We start from the raw sequence: 18,796 nt of genomic DNA, 5'->3' as shown, positions 1-18,796 counted from the left end.
TGTTGTTATGGCATCTATTGCTAAAGAATATGGTGTCAATCCCAGTCAAATTTCACATGTCTTGAAGCAGAAAGACCAGCTTCTGGAAGACTGGCAAAACAATACAAATCCACACCGGAAACGAAAACGGGTGGGAAAAGCTGAGGAGGTAGAAGATGCTCTTCGGTGGTTTTCTCGAGTCAGGAGCAGACAGTTTCCTGTCAGTGGTCCACTGCTTATGGAGAAAGCTAACCAGCTAGCTGAAAGTCTTGGACTAACTGAATTCAAAGCCACTGTTGGATGGTTGGAAAGATGGAAGGAGAGGAACAGCATAAAATTCAAGAAACAGCATGGTGAAAAACAAGATGCTGATGACTTTGGTACTGAAAATTGGGTTGTTTCAGTTCTTCCTACCATCTTGAACGAGTTTGCACCTCGTGACATTTTCAATGCTGACGAAAACGGTCTCTACTTGTGAGCGATTCCTGATTGAACACTTGCATTCAAACATGCCGAAACTACTGGAGGTCAAACATCGAAGAACCGACTGACAATCCTCCTTTGCTGCAATATGAATGGGAGTGAGAAGTTGGAACCCCTTGTCATTGGAAAGAGCAAGCAGCCCCGTTGCTTCAAGAAAGTTAAGCGACTTCCTGTGTCATACAAGGCTAACGCAAATTCATTGATGACTGGGGAAATTTGGAAGCAGTGGCTAAAGAAGTTAGACACTAGAATGTGGGCACAAAAGTGTCATATTTTGCTGCTTTGTGATAATTGTGCTGCACACAGGGATGATGTCAGACTGTCTAACATCAAAGTGGTCTTCCTGCCACCAAACACTACCTCTCTGATCCAACCTGTGGATCAGGGCATAACAGCCAATTTCAAACATTATCAGGCTCTTGTGCTACATCGTCTGATGAGCGTTATGGATGACCAGACTGGGAAGGATAAACGTGCTGTTGAACTGGCTCATAATCTATCACTGTTGGATTCCCTACATATGCAGAAAGAAGCCTGGAATCATGTTACACAGGCAACCATTGTGAACTGCTACAAGCGGACAAGCTTTGTTAAGGATGTGGAAACAGGTGCAGCTGTTGCAAAAGCATCAGATGAAGAGGTTATTGACATCCCAGTCAGTTTTACTGAAGAGGAGTTCCATTGCTACGTAGTTGTTGATTACGATCTACAAACAGCTGAAGACAGCACTGATGTTGAGATATGCTCCTACATGCAGGCAATAACGGCTGATGATGGAACAGATGAAGAAATGAGCAGCGAGGCACATCCTGATGAAATTCAACAACCTCCTCCTGTCACTTTTGCAAGAGCGCTGGAGAGTCTCAACACCGTGTGGGCCTATCTGGAGGCCACTGGATGTCAGTGCTATGACAGTTTTTACCTTCTAGCAGACGTAGACTATGGAACTCACAAACCCAAGAGTGTACAGAGGACTATAACTGATTACTTCAAGTAAGCCTAATGTCAGTTAACTGAGACTGTATACTGTATGTATAATAATAAACAGTACTGTACATATGTTTATCAGATGTCAAGCTTCTTTGGGTCACAACGGTTAAATGCACGCTCTGGTTAACTGCATGTATTTCTTTGGTCCCAGACCCTTGCACTTAAGTGGATTGCACTGTATATATATGTATATATATATATATATACTCCCCTGGATTCTATAAACCATACCAAAATTTCCACATGGAAATCAAGACATATTCTACAATAATGTGCATAATCGAATTGGTTAATTAGCTAATCAGTGCTGATAATTGGATGTCAACAAGCAATTATCAGCACTAATTGGCATTAATTAGAATTTACGCACACTACTTTCTAAGCGTTTTCTGTAAAGTGCTATGTGCAAATTCTAATGTGCCATGCCAATAAAGGAGTGTGACCATGGGCGTGGAATGGGCAGTTCATGGGCATTCCAAAAATTTACACACAGGGTTATAGAATACACCTGCTCCATGCCTATCTTATGCGCCAGTATTTACACCACATTGTACTTGGTGTAAATGGATGTGCCTACAGTTAGGCACTGGCATGGCCACTAGACATATTCTATATGGTGTATAGCCCCGCCCAGCGCATCCCAGGGTACACTGGGCAGGGCTGGGCACCACCATTTTGCGGTGTCGTAGGAAGAGGAGGGAGGCAGGCTACCCTCCCTCCTCCAACCCACAAGGTAGGGGGTAGGGGGGACTGGACCACCAGGGACCCCTTGCTGGGGGACTAGGGGGGGCTGAATACCCACCAGATCTCCAGCCCTCCCTGAACCTGGGGGGGATCATCAGGGGGGGACCGGAGATCCAGCGAACCTCCAGCTCCCCTGTCGCTGGCGGGGGGTTGGTTGGTCACCCAGTAGGCCACCAGGGACCCTTTCCTGGGGGAGTTAGGGGCGGATCATCGGGGGGACCGGACCTCCAGCCCCCTGTCACTGGCAGGTTTGCTGATGGGGGGAATGGGGGCCTTTCAGCATGCAAATGCATGCTGGATAGGGCTCACCATTCCTCCCCAATGATCTGCAAACCCTAACGCCAGCTCAGAGCTGGCATAGGGTTTGCTGCGGCCAGCGACCCAATCTTTGGCGTGCTGGCTGCTGATCATTGGGGATGAATATATTTAGCCCTGTTTAGCATGCATTGCATGCTAGTTGAATTCAGAGCCCTCAAGCGCGTTGTTTCACGTGCTTGAGGGCTCTGATTATGGGGCAGCAGCAAACACCAGCGCTAGTATGGTGCTAACAGTCTCTAGCGCCAGCGTTTACTTCTGATCATCCCCCTATGAGCGAGAAGCTAAGCTGGGCTTGCAGAACCCTACCCATACACCTGTAAAAAGGATTAACATTAACCCAAGTACCCACAGAAATATTGTGCTTCTGATTTTAGGTTTTAACCAATAAACACCAATAAAACACTCCCTCCCCCTCCCCCCACCATGCAAAAAAATATTAAAACAGGTATTTATTAGATAAACACCACTTCCCCTAGTACTCTCTCACCCTCCCCTGGCTTATTTTATTTCCTCCACTCGGTTTTTACTTATTCTGCACTGACCACAGCTAAATGACACAAATGTGTAAATTTGATTTCATCAGAAAAAGATTCTCAGTCATGTTACTTGTGACACCAAAACATCAATAAACAACTAATATTTTTCATCTTCAAGGGAATTCCTAATTTGCTGGAAAATAAACACCTACATTTACAATTTGTAAATAAAGAATAGAAGCCCTGAATATAAATTATATACTTTTAAATAGATTAATTCATAAACAAAAAGGTGTTTGAAGATTTCACGATGCCTAGTTTCCTTATGCTCAGCTTTCAAAGTCCTCAATGACATCACAGTGTGCTATGATCTCCTTGAGAGTTTTGTCTTTAGAGACATGACTTCTGTGTCATCTTGCCGTATTTCAAAATATGGAAATGTCACGTCTGTGGCCGTGACCACCCTCAGACTTACCTTATTTCTGGGGGTCAGCTTCTAAGCTGGCTTCTGCCTAGCCTTTCTGGAGTAGTTTTCCTTCTGTGTGCTGGCTGCTTCCAGCATGGCTCTAATTACTGCCTGAGTTAGCTCTACCTCTGTCTCCAGCCTGGCTCTGTTTGCTCCTCTGTGCTGCACCTAGGTATTCTAAGTCTCTCAATGTTCTGTGTGCGCTCTGCCTGCTCCTTGGTTTGTGCTCCTCTCACCCGCTGGTGGGCAGAGCCAGTGGCTGGCATAGTTTGTCTTGCTATTCCTACCCGTTCCAGACTTTAGCCCAGTCCGGTCCGGTTCTTCCAGGCTGCCGGACTTGTCTCTCTTGTTTGTGCCTGGACAGCCTCCGTAGTTGCTTACTGATGGCTGCAGCTGCTCCTCAGGTGTTGAAGGGCTTTATTAATCGCTTAGAGACTGCAGCCTTTGCCTTTGCATCATCTAAGGTCCCTGGTATGTTAGAGTGCTCTGTGCACTGCTACCTTGTCCAGTTCAGTGTGAGTTTCTAGCTTGTTACTAGTAGCTTGGGCATAGCTTTTCTTGTTGGCTTGTGTACAGCTTTACTAGTTCCCCTGTGTGTTGTGTTGTGGGAGTTTCTAGCTTGTGACTAGTTAGCTTGGGCATAGCTTTCTTGTTAGCTTGTGTACAGCTTTACTAGTTTTCTTGTGTTTAGCTTTCTGCTTTTCCCGTTTGTGTTTTCCTTTGCTCCTGGAGCTTCAGCCCTAGTCCTGTCTGCTGCCAGTTCTCCTTGCTACTGGAGCTCCAGCCATAGTCTTGCTACTTGACCTGACTATTGCCTGAATCTGACTACTCTCTGCCTGAACCCCGATACTTGCTGCCTGCTGCCTGACCCGACTACTGCCTGAACCCGGATATTCTCTGCCTTTGGCCAGACCTGACTATTGCCGGAACCTGGACATTCCATGCCTGTCTGCCTTGCTTTCGCCTAGGTGCCTGGGGGCACTTCTGTATCCTGATTCCTGTTGTTCCTGCTTGCTAGTTCCAGTTCCGGTTTTCCTTTAAGCCCTGCTGGCTGCCCGAACCTGAGGACTCAACCCTTGGGGAACGGTGGCTAAGCGTAGGTGAAGCCTAGTTTCAGTGTGTTCCTGTCCAGCGGGTTTCGGTCCCGTGTGTACCAGTCCAGTGGGCTCCACTCCAGTGTGTACCAGTCCAGTGGGTTCCAGTCCAGTGCGCACCCGTCCGGTGCGTTCCAGTCCTGTGTATTCCAGTGCAGAACTCCAGTCCGGGGTTCCAGTCCAGCCTTGCCTCGTCTCTGCTTTGAAGGTGACCTTGCCTGCCACTGCCGCTCCACAGTAGTGGTCCAAGGGCTCACAAACCCAGTGCTTCCAGGGAAGAAGCCTGACAGGGAACAGGGATATATGGGCAATAACCAGTGGCAGGGCAGTTTGATGACATCACAAGTGCTCCAGCCATCATGAGATAACTGAACCAACCTGTGGAGCAATTGCCCCCCAGATGAAACTAAGATTTAAAATAATCCACACAGATTCTTAATTTAGGGTTCACTGGGGATTCAAAGTCAATTCAAATCAATTCTTGTATACTGCTAATCTCTCCTTTCCAGGGTTCAGTGCAGTTTACAATCTAGGTGAGACAGAAGCCAATAATGTTAGTGTGAGGTATAAGAAACATTAGAGACCATTGGTGTAATGAATGAGAATAAAAATATTAAAGGAAAGGATAATGGATGATACTAGGAAGAAGAAGTCATGACAGATTATTATGAAGCAGTCTTTGAGAAGAGAAAGGTTTTTAGCCTCTTCATGAAGTTGAGGTAGCTGTTTTCTGTTCTGATGGGAATAGGTAGAGAGTTCCATATTTTGACTCCAAGAACAAGGAATAGGGAGCTGAAAATCTTCTGATTTCCAATTGTCTTTTGAAACGGTGATGGTAGCATTAATTGTTGTTTTAGTCTGTTAGACTGGACCAGACATAGCGAAGCGGTCTTAGTGATTTAATTTCTGTGGTAGAAATTTCGATGGCATTGGTTGAACAGTTCAAAAGTCATTCAGGGCATACAGATATGATTTTATAAAGCTAGCTTCCCCTTAGAAGAAAAACAATAAATTTCTAGCAGTTGGTATAAGCAACTGGTTTGTTTCAAGAATGCACTTTCTGTCTATCCAACCAAATGTACATTATAAAAACAATCCAGCCTTTCAAAATGAAATAATGTTACAGAAACAAACCCATTAGAAAAGAAGAATGATTATGAGGCAGCTCTATCTCTTCTAGGCTTCCCCAGTGCCTCATTAATTCCAGGAAGATGAGGGCTAATCACATGTCACCTTGCTTCTGTCCTAGTCACTTCTTTTCAGAATGGTATTAAATCCAGAGCTGTTCCCCAGTTTACTTTGCATTTATTTAATTTGTTTATTGGTCTTTTCCCTTGCAAATGCTGCTGACTAAAGACATAATGGTATTGAAAAATTCTAAATTGAAGGGGAAATTATGAACATAAGCCACCTACATTCCCTCCATGACAAGAATTATTTTTTAAACTGGACCATCAGAAGGTGAGTATCAAAGACCTTATCACCTCTTAAAAAAGGCTTACCCCACCGATCCACCATAAATCCCCCACCCAGCTTCACAGCATAACCAATGATCGTACTGGACAATATACAATCTACATTCCCTTCGACCCTCATGGTGCCTGATACACACCTACCTCATTAGACCACAATATAACCTGTATTTGTTATCAACCGAATTGGCGAACGCCATTACGGTACTATGTAAGCCACTTTGAGCCTGCAAATAGGTGAGAAAATGTGGGGTACAAATGTAACAAATAAATAAATGTGGGGCCCTTTTATAAAGGCATGCTGAAAAATGGCCTGTGGTAGTGTAGATGTGTGTTTTGGACACACACAGAATCATTTTTCAGCGCACCTGTAAAAAATGCCTTTTTAAAATTTTTGCCGAAAATGGATGTGCAGCAAAAAATTGCTTTGCATCCATTTTGGGTCTGAGACCTTTCTGCCAGCCATTGACCTAGTGATAAGATCTCGCACTATAACCGGGCAGTAATGGTCTACGTGCATAGAATGATGATTACCGCCCGAATACCACCCACGCACCAGAAAATAAAAATATTTTCCGGCGCTTGTAGCAGACGCACATCAAAAATGAAATTACCGCAAGGGCCACGCAGTAGCTGGGCAGTAACTCAAAATTGACGTGTATTGGGTGCGCATAGACGCCTATGCAGCTTAGTAAAGGGCCCCTAAATTTCTTTATTTATTTAACAGGTTTTAAGTACCATCTTACTGAATAAAATTCCTTAAAAATGGTTTACAGCATCAAAGAGACATAAACAATCAGATGTAAGAATTCAAGTACCCATAGTCAAAGAGATTCTGCCTAAAATCCCAGTCATATAAATCAGCTATTTAGCATAAAACAATCTATATAAAAGATAATTTATTTATTTATTTATTACATTTGTATCCCGCGCTTTCCCGCTCATCGCAGGCTCAATGCAGCTTACGTAGAAACAAGAGAATATAATCTGTAGTATCTGAATCAACAAAGGAGGTATGTGGTAGGACAAATGAACAAGGGTAAATGGGATAAAAGAGGTATGAGAGAAAGGATAGGGATAGGTAAGGAAGTGGAGCGATGAAGACGAGGTAGGGGAACAGCATAGAGGGTAAGAAGATTGGTAGGAGGTAATTTCTGAGCCATTGTTGTTAATGATTAGATGAACTGGTAAATGGATGAGTTGCTTATGTTTGCTTATGGTAGGTCAAGTCATTTGGGTAAATCTGTTTGAATAGATGGGTTTATATTCAAAATTGTATTAAAAATGGTAAAAATTAACAAATATCATTTCAAAGCAAATGACAACATTTCAACAATCAGGGAAAGGAACATTTTTAAAATTTTTTTCAAAAGGACAATAAATTACTGTTTATTGCTATTCACTTACTTGGCATACCATGTCATATACCTGTCAATGCATTTTCCAACTTAAAATATAATAACGCAAGAGAGAATTAAAACAGAAAAACAGCTGCATGCTGGAAATCCCAGAAAACAGACAGTTTTCACCAAATGTCTTATTAAAGAGAGCCAACTTAAATCTTGGCAAAGCAGGTTCTAAATGAACATATTTAGGAAAGGATTCCACACCAAAGGGACTAGAATATAGGCTCCGTATTCCATAACTACATGTGCAACTTTTCAGAACACTCCTGACATGCCCGTGGCCACGCCCCCTTTTGAGATATGTCCTATGGGAGTTGGGTGCCCTGCCTTATAGAACAGCACACAGTCAGATGCACCTGCAAATTTTAATGGGTGCTAATTAACATCAATAATTGGTATTCTTGATGGTTCAGAGCTCATTATTCAAAATTTTTGCGTGTGCACCTCAGATGCGCAAATCTGATACTAGATATAAAATCCTGAGCTACATGTCTAAAATAAATAAATCCATTTCAACATAGTATCAGAACATGAATGAACTGAATACATTGATTAGGATAGGATCTAGCATACAATAAGAATTACTCATGAAATTAAATAATATCTTCAACCTATCCAGGGTATGGGGAAAAAGAGTCCAATTTAGGGTCATTATTTGGTATCAGTACTTCATTTTTTTTCAGCCCAATGTCCCTCTCCTTGAGGAACATCATTTAGTGCAAGTACCTCCTTCTTCTGAACCTGACCAGCCATTACTTGGGGGAAATCTATAGCATTAAAACCACTGCCAGGCCTTTCTTCAGTCCACCCATTCTCTGTCCAAAAATACGTAGCCTTACTACCAACACCTTCTGACAAATTATTGATCCTGCATAGCAATCTACCTAGGGCTAACAAGCCTCTCACTACATAAAACATTTCTCTAGGTTTCTTTTCTGCTTTGGCCAGAGTTACAGAAAAGCAAGCTTTCTTTGCTTGAAAAATATTTAAATGATAAGCATTAGCTTCTTTTTTCCCCATATAATTTATCCTCATAGCTTAGAGTTCTCACCAGAGCAGGATAAAGGCATAGGCAAACTAGGCACATGCCTAGGACCCAAATGTTTAAGAGGGGCCCTGTGAGATGTGCTAATTCAATGGCTCCCAAGGTAGAGTTTTGTCTTGATAAGTCACCTACTGGCAGAAACAGCTTGGTGGGGGGTGGGGGAGGTGGAACTAAATCCAACACTGCCTTCAGAGCTATGGGGCCCTTTTACAAAGGTGAGTAAGGGCCTACGCACATCCAGCGCATGTCAAATCGGCATTACCGCCTGGCTACCACGTTCCCCAGGTGGTAATTCTGAATTTGGCACACAATGAAAAGACGTGATAGAAAATACTTTCTATTTTCTACCGCATGGCACTTACCTGGCGGCAGACGGCAGTGTGTGTGTGCTGCATGCCTACCGCCTGGATAGCACACAAGACCTTACCGCTAATTTAATGGGTGGTGGTAAGAGCTCAGGCCGAGAATGGACGCACACTGGTTTTTATTTTGCTGCATGTCCATTTTCTGGCCCCTTAAAAAAGGCCCCTTTTCCAGGATGTGGTAAAAACTGGCCCTAAAAACAAAAAAGTGAGGACAAGTGTGGAGGCAATCCAAAGGACTTTATTGATAATCAAAAAACGACCCGACATGGCCGTGTTTCGGCATCAAAGCCTGCATCAGGGGTCAAACAAATCTTCTTTGATTGTTGCTCAATTAGAGATCAAAAGAAAATGTTGTTTTACCTGAAACTCAGAGATTAAGCAATCAATTGTAAAACGCCTCAACTGCAAATACATAGAGATGATGGCCGTATCGGGTCGTTTTTTGATTATCAATAAAGCCCTTCGGATTGTGTGAAGATTTTCCTCCCCGCTTTTTGTTTGTAAAAACTGGCCCAGCATGTGCACAAAAGGCACGCTCACAAGCCACGTTTTGCAGTGGCTTAGTAAAAGGGCCCCTATATTTGTTCTCCCCCCACCCCCACTGTAACAGAACTTGAACCATCCATTCAGTAGGTGGAATCATAAAGTAGCACTTCTTGACTGCTGCTCCTTACTCTGCAGCCAGAACTATGTGGAGCCCTGTTTGTGGGAGCTGTAAACTGTGTTTATATTATGATGTTGGGCCCAATGAGCTTGTTTGCCTTGCTTTCTAACTGCTGTATCTTTTTTGTTGGTTTCAATCTTCAAAGTACCATCGCCTAACACCTCTCCATCATTCTTATTTTTAAGCTTTAATCATCCTTTTCAAAATACACCCTTTTCAATCTCTATGGAGGTCTTTTTCAAAGGCGCAGTAGCGTTTTTAGTACACGCTAATGAGTGGCACTCGCTAAACAGCAGAGTAGCCCATAGGAATATATGGGTGTCTCTAGCATTCAGCACATGCTAAAAAAGCTACCGCGTCTTTGTGAAAGGCCCACTCTATTTTTTGCATCACAAATTTTGTGGTGAATGGGAGGACTAGGGAAGTAAGAAATGGAAAGCAGGTAGGAAGTTGAAAGACGAAAGGAGGGAGACTGAAGGCTGGAGGGAGTGAAAGAGGAATGTAATCCATGTAGAAAAAAAAGGCAGATGAGAGAAATAAGATGAAACAGAAGGACTGATATCAGTGATATACAGGATGAAGGGGAAAAGACAGGTAAAATAAAAACATTTCAGAAAATAGAAATGAGATCCTGGAAAAGGAGCAAACCAGCAAGAGGATGGGATAAAGAGAGGCCCGAAACAGCTCATTAGAAAAAAATAAAATGATCAGGTAACCAAGGTACCAAAAAAGTGTCAGTGTTTACAGAATGAAATATATCATGAGCTACTGAGGTCTTTTCTCGTCATTGAAATATGTGTAAGAAAATTTCGCTATTTGATTATCTCTCTATAATCGGGGGTCTATTCATAGATTTATATTAACACTTGGATTTAGTCCATGTAAGTCCATTAGTAGACATAGAGGGGCATAATCGAACGGGGCCGGCCATCTATATGGCCGGCCATCTATATAGCCGGCCCTGTAAAGCGGCATACCCGACCACATTATCGAAACAAGATGGCCGGCCATCTTTCGTTTCGATAATACGGTCGGAGCTGGCCAAATCTCAACATTTGGGCTGGCTTTAGAGATGGCCAGCATTGGTTTCCGGCGATAATGGAAACTAATGCCGGTGATCTCAAACCCGGCCAAATCAAAGCCATTTGGTCATGGGAGGAGCCAGCATTTGTAGTGCACTGGTCCCCCTGACATGCCAGGACACCAACCGGGCACCCTAGAGGGCACTGCAGTGAACTTCAAAAATTGCTCCCAGGTGCATAATTCCCTTACCTTGGGTGCTGAGCCCCCCAAATCCCCCCAAAACCCACACCCCACAACTCTACACCACTACCATAGCCTTTAGGGATGAAGGGGGGCACCTACATGTGGGTACAGTGGGTTTTGGGGGGGGGGTTGGAAGGCTTACATTTACCACCACAAGTGTAACAGGTGGGGGGGATGGGCCTGGGTCCACCTGCCTGAAGTGCACTGCACCCACAAAAAACTGCTCCAGGGACCTGCATACTGCTGTCATGGAGCTGGGTATGACATTTGAGTCTGGTATAGAGGCTGGTAAAAATATATATATATATATTTTTTTTAGGGTGGGAGGGGGTTGGTGACCACTGGGGGAGTAAGGGGAGGTCATCCCCGATTCCCTCCGGTGATCATCTGGTCAATTGGGGCACTTTTTTGAGGCTTGGTCCTAAAAATAAATGGACCAAGTGAAGCCGGCCTTCTTTTTTCCATTATCGGACGAAGCCGGCCATTTCGTATCCATGCCCCCGTCCCGCCTTCTGTACCCTGCCGACACACCCCCTTTAACTTTGGCTGGCTCTGCGACAGAAAGCAGTTGGAGCCGGCCAAAAACGGCTTTCGATTATACCAATTTGGCCGGGTTTAGGAGATGGCCGGCCATCTCCCGACTTGTGTCGGAAGATGGCCAGCGATCTCCTTCGAAAATAAGCAGGATAGTCATGTACGAATTGGGAAATTAGCACATGGTCATTAATGGGGCAAATAGACAATACAACTATTTTACTGCCATGCTAAAAGTGGCTTCAGCACGTGGGAAAGCCACGCACTGGTAATAGCGCAGGCCACTTTTTAGCACAGCTTAGTAACAGGGCCCCAAAGTTTTAGATAATGATAGAAACTGAACAACAGAAAACAACTTCCTAGAATCTACAGCAGCCTTCTGTATTTTCTGGTCATAATGGACTAGATTCTACATATGGTGCCTGAAAAATAGGCGCTGAAAAAATTTACGCTTAGGCATATTCTATAAACAGCACCTAGATTTAGGCACAGTTTATAGAATATGTCTAGCGGCCATACTAAACAGGGCTAAACATATTCATCCCCAATGATCAGTGGCCAGCGCGCCAAAGATTGGGTCGCTGGCTGTGGCAACCCTACGCCAGCTCCGAGCTGGCATTAGTGTTTGCAGATCATTGGGGAGGAATGGTGAGCCCTGTCCAACATGCCATTTTGTGGTGTCGCAGGAAGAGGAGGGAGGCAGGCTACCCTCCCTCCTCCAACCCACAAGGTAGGGGGGTAGGGGGGACTGGACCACCAGGGACCTCTTCTTGGGGGACTAGGGGGGCTGGAGACCCACCGGATCTCCAGCCCTCCCTGAACCTGGGGGGGATTGTCAGAGGAGACTGGAGGTCCAGCAGTCCTCCAGCCTCCCTGTCGCTGGGGGGGGGGGGGGGTTGGTTGGTCGCTCACTAGGCCACCAAGGACTCTTTGCTGGGGGAGTTGGGCATCCCTGAACCTGGGGGGGGGGGGGTATTGTCAGGGGGACTGGAGGTCTACCAGACCTCCAGCCCCCGTTGCTTGGGGCAGGGGTAGTTGGGGCCTGGTGGTCCCATGGACCTCCAGCCCCTGTGTTTGACAGGTTTGGGCTTTTGACAGCCCAGACCTGTCAAACAAGTGCGGGAGGATTGTGCTGAGCGCATGCTCAGGCACAATTCTCCCACACTTCTACCCCATGATCAGAGATAATTGCGTGCTTAAATTTGCATGCAATTATCTCTGATCATAGGTCTAATAATGCCCCGCGCTGTTCCAGCGCTACTTTTGGAGCGCTGTTTGAAACAGCACGGAGTTTTGATCATCTGTCTGTCAGTCTATAAAATTCTCTCTCTCTAACCTCTACCTCCAGCTGCACTCTGCCGTCATCAGCTTCCCCCAGGAGTTTGCTCCAGCAAAACAATATATTCCCTTTCTCCTGTCTATTTCGGGATCCTTTCCCCGCCCCTGGCTTCCTAGCAACTAATGACGCTTCCTTCCTCCCTGCCTTAATGAACAGGTGAGGCACAGTTTATGCCACCTCTTCACTGACTGACTGGGAAAGCCTGCCCAGAGCTCCATGCAGCCAGGGAGGCTCTCACCTGTCCCACCAGGTGACTGAAAAACAAAGGTGAGCAGCCAATCCAAGGCAAGGGATGGCTTGTTGGCTGTCATAGTTGGCCATCTGGGCCCTTGAGGGGATGAGTGCTCTGGGGTGGAGTCAGCAGTATAAATGTACAGTTCAGCCATCCCCATTACACCTTGGCATTCCTCACTTTGGAAAGGATTTGGATGAGCAGGTATGAAGCTGAAAATACTAAGCTAACTCCCCCTCCCCCCCTTTCCCTCTTGCATTTTAAATAGAGAGGTGTTGATTTCTATTGATAACCTCTTGCATTTCAAAGTACGTGTATGGTTCTTATCAATTAAATATCCTGGCTCTGTTAGAAAGTATGAATTTTCTGAGCACATTTCTCCTAGAGATTGCTTTGATTTTCGTTTACCCGTCTGGGATCCGAGTGAACGGATGTTTTCATTTTCTCCGTCAGCGTCCGTATTCCACCTGCTCCTCCAGTCAGCCTCAGCCATCGGTTTACCAGGCGAGATTTCATCTGCCCTTCGCCTTTGCTGTGTGCTGCTGCTTGCTGCTGACTCTTTTTCTTTGTCATGTTCCGCAGCGGCTGTCCTCTCCATCATGCCTACACAACTGGAGACCGCCATGGACACCCTGATCAAGATCTTTCACCATTACTCAGGCAAAGAAGGCGACAAGTACAAACTGAATAAAGGAGAGCTCAAGCAACTCCTGCAGTGCGAGCTGACCGATTTCCTGGCAGTAAGACAATCTGTATTGTTTATTTTTAGTCTCTCGCAGAACGTTGGGGAAAACCAGGGGTTATCAGTCAAAGAAATGTGAGATTGGGGTTTGAAAGTGCCACGCCAAAGCCTCGTATCTTTGTGGCTAAAAAGACATCAAAGGGCAGGGAGGAAATCTAGTTTCCAAGGGTCATAACCTATCTCGTCTCCTCGTGAAATCAACCCCCCCGCCAGGCAACCAGCTATACTACTACTACTACTTATCATTTCTAAAGCGCTACTAGACGTACGCAGCGCTGTACATTTGAACATGAAGAGGCAGTCCCTGCTCGACAGAGCTTATAATCTAATTAGGACAGAGAAACAGGACAAACAAGAGATAAGGGAATATTAAGGTGAGGATGATAAAATAATGGTTCTGAACAAGTAAACAAGGGTTAGGAGTTAAAGCAGCATCAAAAAGGTGGGCTTTTAGCATAGATTTGAAGAAACCCACTGGGGCCAAGAGCTTTGGCAATTTAAAGATATTTATTAGCACTCAGGAGGTCATTTTATAACATGTTTTTCACATGCAAAAGGCCTCATAAAAATTAGGCGTGCACTTGGAAGCAACTCTGGAGTAGGCATATCCAGAGAAAGAGTTTGGGCACTTTCAATTTAGATGCAATTTATGTAGGATTTATGTCTTTGCAATTACTGTCTCTGCGTCTTGATATGAACTTTTAAGAGTTATGTGTGGTTTATTGCAATTGTGATTTGTTTGTGCCCTGGCACCGATGTGAGGTTTTATACGTTCAGCAAAGTGGACTAGCCATTTCGGATAAGGAGGTGAGGTTGAACTGCTGCCAAGGACGCTCAACTTGACGTTAGGACATGTCAGGGTTATATTTATACAGCAGAACAGACAGATATTGATTTAAAGTGTGCACTGAACGAGGCTCCTTCTCATAGCTGCACGGATACCGAGGAGACGAGCTTGCTGCCAAGGGCTTGCTCTACCTTCATTAGAGTTTCATTTACACGCACAGCACACCCTTAGGATGTGCAGAAGTCCATGCTTCGAAAATAATCTTTAGAGCCTGCAGCTGAGGGAGAGAGAAAATGGCTTTTTCACTTAATGTTATTAACTCTGGTTTTAACTGCTGTTTGGTATGTTGCATATGCAGGTTTGATATATGTTATTTGTTTATAGATTCAGCATTTCTACTTTAATATTGTTGTGCCTTTTAAAGTTCCATTTTGAACTTTCCATTTGGATATAACATTTTACTGTTAATTGTGCATTAATTTGAAACCCTTGGGTTGGTTGAAGTTGGCATCAGACTCCTTAGCTCTTATCGACTATAAAAGTTTGGTGCTTCAAATCCCCTTTTACAATTTTGCTCCATCAATGTACAAAGGAAATGGAAGACAAAGTTCAGGATGTGTTTTCTGTAACTATTTCACGATATCATGCTGTCCGTTGTAGAAAGAATTTTACCTTTCATTTTTAACTCCGTAGTACTTAAGTGTAGTAAAAGTTAATTTGAAGTAGTAAAATGAATTCACATACAAAAGTGGGCTAATAAATAGAAATAAAACTAAACACAGAAAAGAAAATAAGATGATACCTTTTTTTCGTTAGACTAATAATATATTTTTTATTAACTTTCGAAGGTAAGTAATCCTGCTTTTTCAGATCAGAAAAAAAAGTGGGCTAGAAATCTTAGAACAAGGCAACCTCACTGTGACGAGAAACTTTGCACTAAAGCTTAAAGAGCCACTTCAATGGATTTCTTCTTTCAAACCTTAAAATAAATATATTAGCTCCACTCAGTTCAACGAAATGTATACAGTTCCCTTTGATTAGAGCAAAATCAGGCTTTGTGGAGTCTGGGGACCAGATGCACTAAACTTAACGAGCCAGCAACCTGGTTTTTAAACCGGTTCTAGCCAGTCTAGTGAGCAAGTAGTAAAAACAAGACATGCACAAAAGGGTTCTCCGAGCCATTTTCCCGTCAGGGTAGCAGCTAACGAAAACGGAATGAAAATGATCTAAAAGTTATTATAATGAGCTAATTAGTATTGCAAGGCAGGTGCACAGCCATTTTATGACCCCATCCACCTTGGAAAACCTAACAGGTCTGCACCTCTCCTTGGGGCTGCTGTGAGCGGGACCTATGCAGAGGAGTGACGCCCATCGCAAAAATCGGAAGGAAAAAAAACATCCAAATGCTCGTCAGGGACGTCCTTTCAAGCACCTAACACTTGGACGTCCTTCACTCATTAAAAAAAAGGTCTGAAGAAAAAAAAAAAGGACGTCACTGACAAGCACTTGGACATTTTTTTTCTTCAGAGTTTGTAATGGTCGTCCTTTTCTTGGATGTGTTTTTCTTACGACTAAGGTGCCTGAAATGACCACCGCTGGAGAGAATCGGGAATTGGGACATGTGAGGACGTCCAAATCAAAACTATTTGGACGTCCTTTTCAATTATGCCCCTCCAGGTCTCTCTCAGCCAATCACAGCGCGTTTAGCTAAACGCGCTGTGATTGGCTGAGAGAGACCTGGAGGGGCATAATCGAAAGGACGTCCAAATAGTTTTGATTTGGACGTCCTTGTATGTCCTGATCCCCGATTCCTCTCTCCGGCGTGGTCATTTTGGGCACGGAAGAAAAATACGTCCAAAAGAAGGACGCCCATCATAAAATCTAAAGAAAAAACGTCCAAGTGCTCGTCAGGGACGTCCTTTTTTTTGAGTGAAGGATGTGTATGAAACTGTCTTTGGCATGTGCAGAGCAGCCAGCTTAACGCTTGGCTGCTCTGCACATTCTCAGCTGGCCAACAGGCTTCCCCTCCTTAGGAAGGAAATTGCGTGCACATGAGCTAACAGTGAGCAGCTCAAATGCATGCGATTTCCTTCATGCATGCCCGTCTTTTACCGATTCACTAAGGGATTGGTAAGGGAAGGGCTCTTTCCGTGGAGTTAGTGCATCTGGCTGTTAAGTTTTTCCCACTGGCAGATGCTATTACAGGAACTCAAAACTTAAGCATGTTAATGATAGTTAATCCCCTTGCAAGTTTAATTTACAGACAGCTCAGCAGGAAAACACTCCTTCATGACTTTATTTTGTTTTAAACAAAGATGATATTTGTAGAGACAGGACAAGCACTACCAAGAACTGGTCCATGATCGGGTGCAACGTAGGAGCGGGGTTTTGCATGTTATTCCCTGGGGGAAAAGCAATCTGCTATTCTCGTTCACAAGAACTGTACATATGGTAACAAACAACAATGAGAGCCATTCACTCAGCAATAAAACAGGGTGAGTTGGGTTTTTTTATTTCTTGTTTTGCTTTAGTAAACTCCAAACTCTCTTACAGTGCCAAAAGGATCCTCAGTTGGTAGACAAGATTATGAAGGACCTCGACACCAATAAAGATAACGAAGTGGATTTTAATGAATTTGTCGTTCTGGTTGCTGCATTGACCGTAGCTTGTAACGACTTCTTTGAAGAACAGCTGAAGAAAAAAGGAAAGCTTAAGGACTGTAATTAATGGCGCTCTCAGGAAGAGGTGATTGCAATGCCATTGAAGTATGCTTATATTTAATCACATTATGCTTAATGTATATTTATTAATAAACTGCAGAAACATTGGAACGGCCTCTACTTATTATCGGTGACACAGCAAAATGCGTGCGATGCAGGATAGCCTCTGTAGACGCACAGACAAGTAAGCAAAACAGGCTGTGAATGGGCTTGTATCAGATATTACTATAGTAGATGGTGGAACGTATAGGTGGGACCATTTAACCCATCCAGCCTGCCTGGTTGCCCTACCTATACTCCTTTAGCAAAAGATATCTCTCAGCAGAAAAGTGCTTCCTCTCCCTTAGTAGATCTGTAGCTAAACCAAACCTATGGCCAGTCCATGCTGGGAAAATTAACACTATCCACTGATAAAGACTATACATTTTTTTTTGTTTATATGTAGCTCAGGCCTTTTGTAGCTCAAGGTAAGTTACAAATAAAAAAAGCATACTTATATTTAGCAACCAAGGCATAAACAAATGAATCTATTGTTTTATCATATACACCCTTTATGAGTCATTTTATAACAAAGACCAGGGGACACTCAATGAAGTTACATGGAAATGCTTTTAAAACAAATAGGTTTTTTTTCACTCAACATATAGTTAAGCTCTAGAACTTGTTGCCGGAGGATGTGGTAAAACAACATACAGTTAGCGGATTTGGGTTTAAAAAAGGTTTGAACAAAATTCTGGAGAAAAAGTCCATAGTCTGTTATTAAGATGGGCATGCAGAAAGCCACTGCTTGCCCTGGGATTGGTAGCATGGAATGGTGCTACTAATTGGGTTTCTTCCAGGTACTTGTGACCTGGATTGGACACTGCTGGAAGCAGGATACTGGGCTAGATGGATCATTGGTCTGACACAGTATGGCTATTCTCATGTTCTTATTGTGTCTTTATAAAACACTAGTACAAATCCTGCAGGAATTGGGACTAAAATGGAGCCTGAGTAATTTGCAATTCTTCATACTCTATTCATGCCACGTCCTGAACAAGCCCACACTCGAGTCACATATTGTTGTCATCATGTATACTTTTACATGGGAGATAATTTTATAAGTGGAGTGGAGGAGTAGCCTAGTGGTTAGTGCAGTGGACTTTGCTCCTGGGTTCAATTCCCACTGCAGCTCCTTGTGACTCTGGGCAAGTCACTTAACCCTCCATTGCCCCTGTACAAAATAAGTACCTGAATACATGTAAACCGCTTCGAATGTAGTTGCAAAAACCTCAGAAAGGCGGTATATCAAGTCCCATTTCCCTTTCCCTATTTGAGATTCTACATGGAATGTTGCTACTATTGGAGATTCTACATGGAATGTTTCTACCATTGAGATTCTGTTGCTACTATTTGAAATTCTACATGTAATGTTGCTATTCCACTAGCAACATTCCATGTAGAAGCCTGCCCTTGCAGATCAGCAACACGGCTGCGCAGGCTTCTGTTTCTGTGAGTCTGACATCCTGCATGTACAGACGTCAGACTCACAGAAACAGAAGCCTGCGCGGCCGCATTGTTGATCTGCAAGGGCAGGCTTCTACATAGAGTGTTGCTAGTGGAGGAGTAGCCTAGTGGTTAGTGCAGTGGACTTTGATCCTGGGAAACTGAGTTCAATTCCCATTGCACTTCCTT

General features: G+C 43.9%; 1 protein-coding gene across 2 annotated transcripts; it reads left to right on the top strand.

Moving 5' to 3' along the window:
• The first annotated feature begins 13,043 nt into the window (after positions 1–13,043).
• S100Z (S100 calcium binding protein Z) lies at positions 13,044–17,214 on the top strand. Of its 2 annotated transcripts, XM_030192293.1 has the most exons (3): positions 13,044–13,077; positions 13,456–13,613; positions 16,956–17,214. In XM_030192293.1, exons 2-3 carry the CDS (start codon positions 13,473–13,475, stop codon positions 17,127–17,129), a joined length of 315 nt encoding a protein of 104 aa, XP_030048153.1. In that variant the 5' UTR covers positions 13,044–13,077; positions 13,456–13,472; the 3' UTR covers positions 17,130–17,214. The 2 variants fall into 2 exon arrangements, with proteins under 2 accessions (XP_030048153.1, XP_030048155.1); XM_030192295.1 differs by lacking the exon at positions 13,044–13,077 and having other exon boundaries at positions 13,385–13,613.
• The last annotated feature ends 1,582 nt before the right edge of the window (positions 17,215–18,796 follow it).

The sequence above is a fragment of the Microcaecilia unicolor genome, chromosome 2, assembly GCF_901765095.1.
Source record: "Microcaecilia unicolor chromosome 2, aMicUni1.1, whole genome shotgun sequence".
NCBI classification, from domain to species: Eukaryota; Metazoa; Chordata; class Amphibia; order Gymnophiona; family Siphonopidae; genus Microcaecilia; species Microcaecilia unicolor.
The sequence above is the reverse complement of the archived record's forward strand: the minus strand, read 5'-3'. Positions and strand labels throughout refer to the sequence as shown.

Coding starts and splice junctions, on each gene's coding strand:
- S100Z (XM_030192293.1), top strand. CDS start 13,473: ATGCCTACACAACTGGAGACCGCCATGGACACCCTGATCAAGATCTTT. Junction 13,614..16,955: donor AGCTGACCGATTTCCTGGCA/GTAAGACAATCT, acceptor ACTCTCTTACAG/TGCCAAAAGGATCCTCAGTT.